Raw genomic sequence first — 14,571 nt, 5'->3', positions numbered from 1 at the left:
GACCTCCCTAAGCATGTTGTTGACATTCAGGGACAGGCTCTGCAGTGGTTTGTCTCCTACTTCCAAAACTGATCAGCCTCTGTTAGAATTAATAATGTGTTCTCTTCTTCTGCATCCATCTCCTGTGGAGTAGCACAAGGCTCAATTTTTGGCCCTATTTTATTTTCCCTATATGTGCTTCCTTTGGGGTCTGTTTTCAGAAAACATTATATCTCCTACCATTGTTGAGCTGATGACACTCAGTTGTATCTTGTGATCCATGCAGCGTTAACTCCCTTCTAAACTGCGTTGAGGATGTAAAATCCTGGATGGCAAAAAGCTTCCTTCAACTAAACCAGAATTAAATTGAGGTCGTAATCTTTGGCCCTGCATATGAACTCTGCTACCAAAAATCAATGCCCTCTTGCCTCTGTCACTGAATGTAAAGTCCCTCCATCCATTATCTGAGCTGTTTATCCTGCTCTCAGGGTCGCGGGGATGCTGGAGCCTATTCCAGCAGTCATTGGGCGGCAGGCAGGGAGACACCCTGGACAGGCTGCCAGGCTATCACAGGGCCAACACACACACATTCATACCTAGGGATAATTTAGTATGGCCGATTCCCCTTACATGTCTTTGGACTGTGAGAGGAAACTGGAGCCCCTGGAGAAAACCCACACAAGACACGGGGAGAACATGCAAACTCCACACAGAGGACGACCTCCAAGGTTGGGCTACCCCGGGGCTCGAACCCAGCACCTTCTTGCTGTGAGGCAACCATGCTAACCACTGCGCCACCGTGCCACCTGAGTGTAAAGTCCCATGCAAGATATCTCAGTGTTATCTTTGATTCTGGATTAAAATTTGATAAATAAATCAACTCACTTGTCAGCACTGGAGCTTCTTTCATCTTAGATCAATTGCAAAATTAAAATCATTCCTGTCAAAGATTTGGAGACTATAATTTATGCTTTTATTTCTTCTCGCCTCGACTACTGCAATTCCTTATATGTAGGAATCAGTCAGTCAGCCCCATCTCGCCTACAGCTGGTTCAAACTGCAGCAGCGACGCTCCTCGCTGGTACCAAGAAGACAGACCACATCTCCCCTGTACTGGCCTCCCTTCACTGGCTACCAGTGAAGTTCAGAATTGGTTTTAAGATTATTTTATTTGTTTTTATAGCACTGCATGGACTGGCACCAAGTTATGTCTTCGAACTGCTCATCCCCATGCCACCTCCAGACCCCTTAGATTGCTGACAAATCACTGCTCTTCATACATGCACCCAGTTAAAAACCAAAGGTGATCAAGCATTTTCAGTTGTTGACCCTAAATTGTTCAATAGTTTGCCAGTAAGATCTTCCCCCTCCATTGATATTTTTAAACCCTGTTTCAAGACCCGTTTCTTTTCTTTAGCCTCTTAATTGTCATTATGACATGCCTGAACACTTTCTGGCTTTTATTTGTTGCTTCTGCAATGCTGCCTGTACTATGATTTTAAAAGACACTGCTTTTTTCACTTTACTTATATCCTCTTATTTATGTCTATGTTTGTATTTGATCATTCCCGTGTTTATGTTCGATTGTAATCATTTTAATCTCTCTGTAAAGCACTTGGGTCAACGCTTGTTGGTTTTAAATATGCTCTATAAATTAAACTGACTTGACTTGACAGGCTCAGTGAGAAAGACTTTCTGTGATTGCAACAAGAGAAAGGACTATTTACCAAAGTAAACTAGCCTTACCTTTTAACTGAAGGAGAGCAAGAGTTGATTAGCCACAAGCCAGTAAATTATTCTTATCATAGTTGTTCGGAACTCACAGAATATCATCATTATTTTGATCAATAAAGTCCTGGCCAGACAGGCAGTAATTTCTTTTGCTGTTTTTATTAGGCCTCACTTCTGTGTTTTTCACTGTATCACTTTTCCAGCCAAAGACAGTTTAGCTCCCCCTGAGTTAAGCAACAAATGTGGAACCGAGAGAAAAGGGGGAGAGTGAGGAATGGTAAACAGTGCCCCCCCCCCAACTGAAACAAACTGGTCACAGTGGAAAAAGAAGGAGAGGGGAGGGGAAAAGTGAAGGACCAGAGCAGGAGTAGTAGGAGAAGGTGACAAAAAATGTCTCCATGGGTAAACAAGGGCTTCCTGAGGGAGAGTGCTTCAGTGTGTTACTTCTGGCACACTTGCATGAGCATGCGTGCACACAGTCTCATACTCTCTCACACACACACACACACACACATACACACAAAACCACAATTCTCTCCTCTTTATTCCCTGCCCATGCGCCTTTCCTTGACAGCTACAGGCACAACAGGAAGTGAGGTCACCACTCCAACGACCCCTTTATGTCAAGCGTGAAAGCGACAACATTGCGTCCCACCACTCGTCTCGCGACCGACAACCCATAACCAACACCTCGGCACCAACACTACACCACCCTCCCAGCCCGTCCTGGTCTGCAAAAGCATATTCATGTGTTCCCTGCTTAGCCCTTGGACCCCTGGGTGTGTGAACCCCTTACCAGTGTCTTGTAGTCAATCTGCTGCCTGATGAGTTTGTCCTCGCTGAGAGAGTAACGTGCCTCTCCAGTGATGGAGTCAATGGGGCCTTTCTCCATCTGCTGCTTGATGGCACAGAAGAGGGAAAAGAGAGGCTCGCCCGCACACTCCTGAGTGGAGGAAAGAGAGAGTATATATAAATATATAAGCAGAGAGAGAGAGAGAGAGAAGGGGCAGGTACATCGTGAGAGGGATACAGAGAGAGATTTTGAGTCGGAAAACTGTCAATACATCTCGACAGATAACTCAATGCCAGCAAACTTTAATTATGGTAGAGTAAACTTCCGGTATCTGCTCTCTTTAATGTTCTTTTCAAAGTGTCCTGCCACCAAAGTCGCTGAGCCAAGCTGATAAACATCATCTCCCAAACCCAATCCTGTCACTAACTCTGAGGAAACCGTACTGCCTATAGCGATCAATAAATTTTGCTGATATGAAGTTGGGGGAAGATTCGATGGATAAAAAGTGAGGACTGTCATAAAGGTAGACTCCTGGAAGCATCCTCTTCTCTCCCCAAAAAAACCTCCCATTTATCAAGAGGGGGGGGATGATCATTCATCACTGTCTCCAGTCTCTTAACTGCTAGCAAGGGACAAGAGGAAAGGAGGAAGAGTGAAGAAAGTAGGATGGTGACACTACATTTTACATGTATGTAGTAGTGGGTCCTTTGCCTCTTGGAGTCCTGTGCCCTTTTTCGGTGAATATACATCAGCTAATGGGTAAACATCAGGATATAATTTGAGGACATAAGATCAGGACATAGGGCAAGCATTCTGGCTACAATGCAACTCTTTCTTAATGATATCTCACATTATACCAGATACTTCAGTTTGTTGTTGATATGTAGAGTTTTACTCAGACATACTGAAATCCAGCATGACACATAGTCAGTGGTACTCGGGTCCTTTCACGTTCAGCGTTAATAAACATCATCACTGCACACAGACCTTATAATATTCTCAAAACAGATGCAAAACTCATGTTAAGAAGCCACACACTAACTTTGCACGAGATCAGTCCAACAACAAAATTGCATCTATTATATAACCACGAGAGCTATGCTCGTATATTGCAGTGTCAATGTTTCAAGAGGGGGCGCCACACTGCAATAAAGGGTTGGTGCTGCAACTAAAGAGCTCTTTTTTTTTCTACCACCTGAGCAGAATCAAATCAGTGGAATAAGTGAAAGAGGTGGAGGTGAGAGAAAGTGAAACAGAGAAGAGTTTGGTTACCTTTAGGAACTTATAGAGGAGGAAGGTGAACCAATTGGTCAGCATCTTCTCCGCCACCGACTCAGTCCTAGACACACACACACACACACACACATGCACGCACGCACGCAAACATACAGAAAAAACATAATGAACACATGCTCCCCTACACTCTTATTACCATCATAAATATTCAATGCCATCATCAAATGTTCGGGGAAAAATGATGACTGTTGCTAATGAATAGGCTTTCGTTACACAAACATAATTGCAAAGACATGAATTGAGGGAGAGCCCTCGCACATATGATGGCCTTCCAGACAATCCGCCGGCTGGCTTTTATGCTCGGGCACGCCAAGGGCAGCTCGTCTATGGTGGCGGAGACTTTAATATGAGGCAAAGCAATTAAAAGCCTTTATTTGATCCTGGTGGATTGATGTCGTTAGGGGCCGGAGCAGCTCTGTAATAACACTGGCCTCATTATCAACCTCTCCCTCGCCTATTCACCGGACTAACACCCGATCCGTTTAGAATAGAAAGTGAATGAATACATCTCCCTCTCTTTCTCCGCCTGGCATCTACGCTCCACTGGTGTGGCAAAATGATGTGTGTGTGTGTGCGCACGCGTTTGTACTGACCGGGGCAAATAGTGCGAGTGATCTCGTGTGAATGCCTAATATACATATATAAAAACAACAGCGGGGGATAAGGTAGAAAGACAAGAAGCGGGGATCGGATATCCTATAACAAAACCCCTTGGCCAGCAGCAGGGGTTTGCGGGTGCCAAGAACACCTCAAATGCACACTCTCTCTCTCTTACTCACACACTCTCACACACACTCACTCACACACACACACACACACACACACACACACACACACACACACACACACACACACAAACCTCGCTTTGCTCTCAGTGCGTCATTAACGTAGGCATCAATATTTCAGGATTAGCGTCCATTGTGATCATGTGTCGGGGGGAAAGTGTGCGCCGCTTTTGCCCCAGTGTTTGGGCTTCCACCTGCAGCCCCCTCGCCATTCAGAGAGCCTCTTTAAGGACCTCCATGCTGAGACACGGGTTGAGGGGACCTGCTGTGCCAGTGGGCCAGCCTGGCACCCCCCGCCAACATTGGCACAACACCTGGAAGGGATTAACTTCCTGTCTCTCACTGTGCCCGCACTTTCATTCTGCCGCCTGCCTGCCCTTCCTCTGTCCACGGATCCAAGGGTCAACAAGGTCACTTTTCATCTTTGCTTTCATGTGTCCCTCGCCTTCCTCCCTCCCTCCCTCCCTCCCTCCCTCCGCCCACCCCATCCTGGATCCTGTAATCATACACACTTTCAAGTCCTCTACATGTCCACGAATGCAGTCCATCAAAGAGATGAAAAAGGCATGCAGAGACGAGAGGATTGGGGGTGAGGCGGTGGCAGTGGGGGGCTGTATTGAAAAGGGATGGAGAAGAACAGAATGGAAAAAACAAGTGTGGATTGAAACTTTCTGCTTTGTCAGTTTATTTATCCATTTATTTCACTTAATACTGTGTGTGTGTGTTGGGGGATGTTCTCTGGCAGTGAGTGCCAGCCAAGCTTTGTAGTAATAAGGAGTCTTGGCATGACCCAACAACAGTCTTTGGGGAGGCGGGATAAAAATGGTGCTCCGTTGGTGCAGCTTTGACTAACATGACAATCTGACGTAGGTATATCTCTCTAACACCCACCTCCAGTCTCCTGTCAGCTGCTATTCAAAACAGAACATAACCTAAGTTTGGCTTAATCTAATAAAATGTGCGGTGGCATGGCCAGGCACCCGGTCTGAGGGGCAATGGTCAAAGAGAAGGATCTAGAACAGAAGGGACTTGGGAGTGCTTCATCACCTCTGATAATCAAAGCAGTGTGGTCAGGAACCAGAAGTAGAAGGTGGCACATGAGAAAGGGAAGGATTACGCAGTTGACCTGGTCCAAACTGTATAAAGTGAGGGGGAGTGGGACAGGTTAAAATGCTGTTTCGGGGACGTCTGGGAGGCGTTGCTTTCTATTCCATTGCCTACCAACATTGGGCTCGCCAGTTTGAATCCCCGCATTACCTCCGGCTTGGTCGGGTGTCCCTACAGACACAATTGGCCCAGTCTGCGGGTGGGAAGCCGGATGTGGGTATGTGTCCTGGTCGCTGCACTAGCACCTCCTCTGGTCGGCCGGGGTGCCTTTTCGGGGGGGGGGGGGGGAATAGCGTGATCCTCCCATGCGCTACATCCCCCTGGTGAAACGCCTCACTGTCAGGTGAAAAAGAAGCGGCTGGTGACTCCACATGTATCGGAGGAGACATGTGGTAGTCTGCAGCCCTCCCCGGATCGGCAGAGGGCATGGAGTAGCGACCAGGATGGCTTGGAAGAATGGGGTAATTGGCCAGATACAATTGGGGAGAAAAAAAAGGGGGGGGGGTTGCAAAAAAAAAAGCTCTGTTTCTTCACACATTTAAATATATTGCAGTCGTAAAGCCATGACCAATGCTGATATGAAGACTGACATCTACCATTGAGATTAAAATATTTAAATAATTCAAAAAATGAATGCTGGCAGAAGACAACGCTGTTTGCTACTATTAGCTACATGAGCTGTGCTAGCTTGCACTATAGTATATATATATGTGTGTGTGTGTGTGTGTGTATTACTGTACTTCCCTTTGTTGTGTGCAAATGCCTAATTGAACATTCTGTTTCTGCAGCGCACAACTATACCCCAAGTGACCATCCGGATCATCTGTTGCTGCTGCCAATGACTGTGTGCAAAGCATCATGTACACACTGACCTGACTCCCAACCACTGTTTAAAACTGCCCAAGGCAAGAAGTTGGATGCGAGAATGAGCTAAAAAAGTTGTTCTCTTTGATTTCCATCTTTATGATATTGTTTATATGAAATCCTTTGTTTGGAGAAATGAATGAACAGCTGAAGACTATAAATATTAACACAATTTGATGGTACAAAAATACCACAGTGCTATAAATGGGCTTTATCACCATTTTGTGGAATAAAGCCCAACAATTCTTTACACGCCTAACAACTATTAGTGCAGGGGCAATGGTGAGAAAAAAGTGAGGCACAATGCATAAAATGCATTGATCTGACAGTCACCTGCACACTGTGCTGGTGCATAACTGGTGAGATTTTATAATGATCCTTGAAGAAAATCTTGGGCGAAGTAGAAGGAGAGGGGGAAGGCATGTCCAGAGGCAACGAGAGAGGAGGGAGGGTAGGAGTGTGGAGGTGAGAGTCAGAACTTTGAATGTTTGCACTATGACTAGTAAAGGGAGAGAGCTGGCTGATATGATGGAAAGAAGAAAGGTAGGTATACTGTGTGTGCAAGAGACCAGGTGGAAGGGGATTAAGGCCAGGAGCATCGGAGGTGGGTTCAAACTCTTCTACCAAGGTGTGAATGGGAGGAGAAATTGGGTAGGGGTAATTCTGAAGGAAGAGGACGTCAAGAGGGTGCTGGAGGTGAAGACAGTGTCAGACAGAGTGATGAGAATGAAGCTAGAAATCGAAGATGTATTGATGAATGTTATTAGCACATATGCCCCGCAAGTTGGGTGTGAGATGGAAGAGAAAGAAGAATTCTGGAGTGTGTTGGATGAAGTGGTGGAAAGTGTACCCAAGGAGGAGAGAGTGGTGATTGCAGCAGACTTAGATGGACATGTTGGTGAAGGGAACAGAGGTGATGAGGAGGTGATGGGTAGGTATGGGTCAAGGAGAGAAATGTGGAAGGACAGATGGTGGTGGATTTTGCAAAAAGGATGGACATGGCTGTGGTGACTCCATATTTCAAGAAGAGGGAGGAACACAGGGTGATGTACAAGAGTGGAGGAAAGTGCATACAGGTGGACTATATGTTATGTAGAAAGCATGATCTGAAAGGGATTGGAGACTGCAAGGTGGTGACGGGAGAACACAGCTAGACAGCATTGGATGGTGGTCTGTAGGATGGAGACCAAGAAGAGGAAGCGAATGAAGGCAGAGCCAAAGATCAAATGGTGGAAGCTGAAGAAGGAAGACTGTTGTGTGGAGTTCAGGGAAGAGTTAAGACAGGCACTGGGTGGTAGTACAGAGTACGGTGTCTGAAACTTTACTTGTTTTTCTTTCAAAACTTTCTTGGCTATGGCATATTCACTACATTTAAGCACTTCCAGGGGGAAGTCGACATAAAAGCGGGCATTGTTGCAGAACACTTCTTTTTTCTGCCAGGCTCTCCGGAGCACCTCCTCTTTCGTCCTATAACTCCCCAACTTGACCGCTATAGATCGGGGCTTTGCCTGCGGGCCGTTGGGCTTCGGTGCTAATGCCCGGTGTGCCCACTCAATTCCGAGGTCTCTGTAAGGGGGAAGGTCCAGCATGCTTTTAAATAAGTTATCTATAAAGCCAACCATATCGGTGCCCTCTTTATCGTCGAGTATTCCGTAAACCCTTAAATTATCTCTTCGCGCTCGGCCCTCCTGGTCTATCAGCCTAGCTTCCAGGTTAGCCTGGTGCTGTATTAGCTGCTTGATTATCGTCGATGTTGCTTGAAGCACGGACTCCATTTCGTTAATTCTCCCCTTTGCCTCGTCCAGGCTGTCGCTTGTTCTTTTTAGTTCTTGTTTAATGTCAGAGAGCTGTGTCTTGTTGTCTCTTCTGAACTCCCGGAGTTCATTGAGAATACAGCGCAGGCTAACTTCGGGGCCGTCTTCACCATGTGGCGAAGAAGAGTTTGGAGAGCTACTTCGGCTGCCTCATCTCACTTCGAGATCGTTTTCCATCAGGTTCATCGTTGTCCTACGTCTAGTATTACCCCTTTTCTTCATTGTTCGACAAAAACTTCACTAGGGTTAACAGAACTAACGTTTTTGGGGTTATTTCTCAAAACTGTCGGGGAGCTCGAAAATTAGGCTGTCATTGTCTTGATGGCGGAACCGGAAACCTGTCACATCTTTCTTGATAGGAGATTTAATCATACCAGCAAATTAACTTCTGATAAATTATTTGATAAATAGTAAATAATTCAGAGACTGTCATCTGTTAATGCGTAGCTTTTGCTGGTTCACATCAACAACCAATCACATTTTTGATCATAGGTATTCTCTGATTGCCAAGCACAGTGAAATTGAAAAGCTCTTGACTTGCTCAGTGATGTTGTCGTGACCTCTTGTCCTGGAGCGGCCTGGAGGTCAGTAAATGTAGTTACTGGACAACAAAGATTTTGCTTCCTGAACACTTGGGTGTATTCTATGTATTTTGGGCTGCTGATCATGAAAATCGCCTTAAAATTTTCCCATCACATACTGTTCTGTAGATATAACCTATTTTTGCGATTTCCCATCATATTTTAAGTCTACTAGTACATTGCCCACAAAGCAAGCTGTTTTGGTCAGTCCAAGCATACCTGGGCATGCAAATGTTGTTTTAGGCATGCCTGGGCATGCTTAGTCAGGTTAGATTAGAGGTGGGCAACATGATCCAGAAAGGGCCGGTGTGGGTGCAGGTATTGGTTCCAACCAAGCAGTTACACACCACACACCTGAATCTATTAGTCAACCAATGTCTTTTCCGAGGACCTTGCTTTATAGACTTGGGTGTGTAACTGCTTGGTTGGAACAAAGACCTGCACCCTGGAGGATAAAAAAGCTGCTCACATTTAAAGCGCTATATAAAATGCAACTTGATTGACTGATAGTGAAGAGAGATAGCTGTCTCCCTCACTGCAGAAATAGTGAGGGAGACAGCTAGGAAGGTACTTGGTATGTCATCAGGACACAGGAAGGAAGACAAGGAGACTTGGTGGTGGGATGAGGAAGTGCAGCAAAGTATACAGAGGAAGAGTTTGGCAAAGAAGAAGTGGGATAGTCAGAGAGATGAAGAAAGTAGACAGGAGTACAAGGAGATACAGCATAAAGCGAAGACAGAGGTGGCAAAGGAAAAGGCGTTTAGTGAGTTGTATGAGGGGTTAGACATTGGCTAGACAGAGGGACCGAGCTGGGAAGGGTGTGCAGCAGGTTAGGGCGATCAAGGAGTTGATGGAAATGTGCTGACAAGTGAGGAGAGTGTGCTGAGAAGGCGGGGGGAGTACTTTGAGGGGCTGATGAATGAAGAAAATGAGAGTGAGAGAAGGTTGGATGATGTAGGGATAGTGAATCAGGAAGTGTGGTGGATTAACAAGGAGGAAGTGAGGACAGCTATGAACAGGATGAAGAGTGGAAAGGCAGTTGGTCCTGATGACATACCTGTGGAGGCATGGAGATGTTTAGGAGAAACAGCAGTGGGGTTTTTAACTAGATTTTTTAACACAATCTTGGAAAGTGAGAAGATGCCTGAGGAGGAGAGAAGAAGCATACTGATACTGATTTTCAAGAATAAGGGTGATGTGCAGAACTGTAGCAACTACAGAGGTATAAAGTTGATAAAGAATAATAGAAGCTAGGTTAAGAGGAGAGGTGACGATTAGCAAGCAGCAGTATGGTTTCATGCCAGAAAAAACACTACAGATGTGATGTTTGCTTTGAGAATGTTGACTGAGAAGTATAGAGAAGGCCAGAAGGAGTTACATTGTGTCTTTGTAGATTTAGAGAAAGTCTCTGACAGGGTGCGAAGAGAGGAGGTGTGGTATTGTACGAGGAAGTTGGCAGTTGCAGAGAAGTATGTAGGAGTGGTGCAGGATATGTATGAGGGAAGTGTGACAATGGTGAGGTGTGCGGTTGGAATGACAGATGGGTTCAAGGTGGAGGTGGGATTACATCAAGGATTGGCTCTGAGCTCTTTCTTGTTTGCAACGGTGATGGACAGGTTGACGGACGAGATCAGGCAGGAGTCTCTGTGGACTGTGATAATTGCGGATGATATTGTGATCTGTAGTGAGAGTAGGGTGCAGGCTGAGGAAAGCCTGGAGAGGTGGAGGTATGCACTGGAGAGAAGAGGAATGAAAGTCAGCAGGAGCAAGACGGAATATCTATGCGTGAATGAGAGGGAGGACAGTGGAATGGTGAAGATGCAAGGAGTGGAGGTGACGAAGGCGTATGAGTTTAAATACTTGGGGTCAACTGTCCAAAGTAACAGGGAGTGCAGAAGAGAGGTGAAGAAGAGAGTGCAAGCAGGGTGGAGTGGGGGGAGAAGAGTGTCAGGAGTGATTTCTGACAGAAGGGTACCAGCAAGAGTTAAAGGGAAGGTTTACAAGATGGTTGTGAGACCAGCTATGTTATATGGTTTGGAGACAGTGGCACTGACGAAAAGACAGGAGGCGGCGCTGGAGGTGGCAGAGTTGAAGATGCTAAGAAGATTTTCATTGGGAGTAACGAGGAAGGACAGGATTAGGAATGAGTGTATTAGAGCAGGGTTGGCTAACCATGTGCCATGGTATGCAGGTTTTCATTCCAACCCAACTCCACACCAGGTGATTTCATTGATACATTCTTCCTCTTTGGTTGAAGGGTTGCTAATCAGTGAAATCACCTGGTGTGGAGTCCGGCTGGAATGAAAACCTGCATACACATGGCTCTCCATGGCACATGGTTAGCCACCGCTGTATTAGAGGGACAGCTCAGGTTGGACGGTTTAGAGACAAAGCAAGAGAGGCAAGGTTGAGATGGCTTGGACATGTGTGGAGGAGAGATGCTGGGTATATTGGGGGAAGGATGCTGAATATGGAGCTGCCAGGGAAGAGGAGAAGAGGAAGGCCAAAGAGGATGTTTATGGATGTGGTGAGGGAGGACTTGCAGGTGGCTGGTGTGACAGAGGAAGATGCAGAGGACAGGAAGAAATGGAAACGGATGATCCGCTGTGGCGCCCCCGAACGGGAGCAGCCGAAAGTAGTAGTAGTAGTCTTGGAGAAAATCTTACATCAGTGTCACTCATGAGTTGACAAAGGGATAGTAAAGGACAAATAAAATAAAGTCTGAAATCCTTTGGGGCAATCAAACTTCCTAACCCCTACAACCCCCCTTCTCACAACCCCACTTTGGCTGCAGGTATGCATTTGAACCCCAGCAAGAGGCCTTGAGAAGCAGGAGTGGGTTGCTCATCACCGTGTTAACCAAATATGCAGCTGTGTCTGTAGCTGGCTCGGTGTCAGTCACGTGTTAAAAAACAACGCAGCTTGAAGTCAGAAATGGTTTCAATTTCCCACTCTGGCCCCTGGGGAGAAGATTGGTCGCCAGACGTGTCCAACAGCATTGCAGAGGTGGCTGGCTGCTGGCACTGAAACTCATATGGTGTAGTGCAAGCACACACAGACACACACACCTTTCTCTACTGTAGAGATAATCCTCACAGTGTAATAACAGGGCCTTTAGCTCTGTGTGATGTTGGTGTGTGTCTGTGATGGAGCCAATGGGAGGCTGCGAGCCGTATGAGTACACATTGGGCTCTCTTCTCATCTGTGCTTTTGATGCATCGCACACAGTCTAAATAACATCTAGGCTATGCATTGGGTAAGCCAGGCTGTTTAAGTGTGTAAAGCATTGTGCAGGGACCGAGGAAGGAGCTGTGGAGAGGGAGAGATAGAGGAACGGAGGGAAGAGAGGAGTGTGTAATGGAATATGCAGGATGGAATGTGACAGATGGCTGTGGAAGGCTCTCGTTAGTTAGCTTGCATGGTGGTTGTGCTACAGCACAGGTTGAGATTGGACAGATGGAAGGATCCGTGTGCATGTGCAGGCACACGGATGTGATGCTGTGTGTGTGTGTGTGTGTGTGTCTGTGTGTGTGTGTGACAAAGTGTGAGAGAGAGATGTATAGATAGAGAGAGAGAGAGAGCGATTTCTAGGAAGTGGAGGCAGCGGGTAGGTGTGCTCAAATGCTGTGCCAGAGACACCCTGCTCACGCACCATAAGCATTGATTTAACAATCAAGGGAACAGGGGAGCAGGAGAGGCTGGGAAGCTATGGATCGAGCGAGGGAGCTTAAGGAGGCAAGAGAAAGAAATAAAGATAGTGGTGGACAGGTAGTCTGACACAAAAGCAGCACGAGCTTGAGAACAGAGGACAAATACACAGAGAAAAGAAAATTGGAGAGAGTGAGCAAGCACAGAGAGGCAATCAAAGAGAGGCAGAACGAGACTCAAAATAAGTTAAAAAAAAATAGGTGAGACGGAGGCGGTAACAGAGGCACAGCCCAAGTGAGTGAGCTAGAGACAGAGAGATGGAGGAAGAAAAAGGAGGGAGAACAAATGAAATAGACAGCAGAGGGGATGGGTGCCATCTTTCCTGGACCAGATTAAGCTTCATCTTCACAGCCCGGTGCCTGTGTATCCGGGCTATTTTCAGCTGCTATCCAGGGACACACCAGTCAGCCCACACTGGTGGTGGCATAGCTAGCTCACGGTGCTTCATCACACCTGAAATGCATGCTGGGATTTTGAAGGACTAATAAGGGTATATATGGCTGTAGGAGGAAAAAGGAAGATGTGACTTGCACCACACCCAATCAGAACTGGGTACATGAAAGAATAAGCAAGGAGATTGCAAATGCACAAACACACCTGACTGGGTGTCATATTATTGCCTTTTTCCAGGTATTCCTTTTAAATGTCATCCCGGGACGGTGACGAGAAAAGACAGAGGGAAATGAAGAAAGAAAACACAAGGGTATGCCAGAGATTTGGACTAAAAAATGTTTCGCAACAGCCTGGAGTTTGATAGTCAGCCATAAAAACACAGCTGACTGTTCTGACTGTCATATGTTAGATGTCATCCTAAACTCTCTAACACCATCCTGAGATTTATCGATGACCTCAGTGTTTTCACATAAAAGATAACACTCGTGTGTATAGCTCTTTGAGATAAATGATCCAAGAGTCAGTCTCACGATATCCACACCTCAGTGCTTAGGCCTTCCTCGGATGATGAGGCAGCTTTAAGTGACTCCATTGCCCTTGACTACCTTTCTCTCGCTGCCATATGCTCCATCTCTTACATTTTATCTACAGCCAGGATCAGTGGTAGCGCTATTGTTTACTGGCTGTGCTGCACTCGGGGAGTCCTTCCTGCGATTAATCATGCCTCCTTGCCTAGACAGTATTAATCATTCGCTGCATTGCCGAGCAGACACTAAACAGGTTTTCATGGGCAGAATATGCTCGCTGTCACCTGGACAGCAGCACGGCCACCTTCTCATCCAGTGAACCGCCCTTCATTTCAAGCCTTGTGTGTGTGTGTGTGTCTGTGTGTGTGTGTGTGTGTGTGTGTGTGTGTTATCTCTGTCGTCATGCATATTTGGCCCAGGGGACAAGCAGGGGTTTGTGATTGAAATAAGCGGGCCAAATTAATTTGCGACATGCCTGTCAAATCGTTTGGGGGTTTAAAGACTTGAGTGACTACCCCAAGCAAAATAAGCTACAATACTGGCCAAGCCCACAGGCGTTAACACACACACACACACACACACACACACACACACACACACACACACACACACACACACACACACACACACACACACACACACACACACACACACACACACAAAATCATCACATTCCCCAAACACCCTCGGCAGAAAGACTTCGGTGTTGTGTTCAAGTGTACCATCAAGCCCCCAGTAACAAATGGAGGTTAAGATTGTGATTGTGCCGGAGTGAGAGCTTTTCACAATCTCATTTCCTCGTTTTCATAAATGAGCATTTTTTTTCTCTCTTACAGCTATTTGAAATTGGATTCGCAGCTAATTAATCATAATTATATTGCTAATGATATGTGTGGGAAGGCACTCTGGTGTCTCCGAGACAAAGCCCACACTCCAAGGTCATGGGTGTTAATCCAAACACGTCACGGATAGGGAACACTGAGTACCAGATCC

At 46.2% G+C, this 14,571-nt stretch overlaps 1 protein-coding gene across 3 annotated transcripts in view; it reads right to left on the bottom strand.

Annotated features, from left to right (window-relative positions):
• Positions 1 to 14,571, bottom strand: part of plxna4 (plexin A4) — a 301,066-nt gene that overhangs the window by 48,172 nt on the left and 238,323 nt on the right. For all 3 annotated transcript variants that reach the window (XM_056301621.1, XM_056301622.1, XM_056301623.1), the window contains 2 exons: positions 3,776 to 3,842; positions 2,507 to 2,653 (listed from right to left, as the gene is read on the bottom strand). In XM_056301621.1, the coding sequence (XP_056157596.1) occupies positions 2,507 to 2,653; positions 3,776 to 3,842 (214 nt within the window). The remainder of the gene's footprint in view (positions 1 to 2,506; positions 2,654 to 3,775; positions 3,843 to 14,571) is intronic.

This window comes from Lampris incognitus, assembly GCF_029633865.1.
Source record: "Lampris incognitus isolate fLamInc1 chromosome 3 unlocalized genomic scaffold, fLamInc1.hap2 SUPER_3_unloc_1, whole genome shotgun sequence".
NCBI classification, from domain to species: domain Eukaryota; kingdom Metazoa; phylum Chordata; class Actinopteri; order Lampriformes; family Lampridae; genus Lampris; species Lampris incognitus.
Note: the sequence above shows the minus strand (reverse complement) of the source record. Positions and strands in the feature narration are given on the sequence as shown.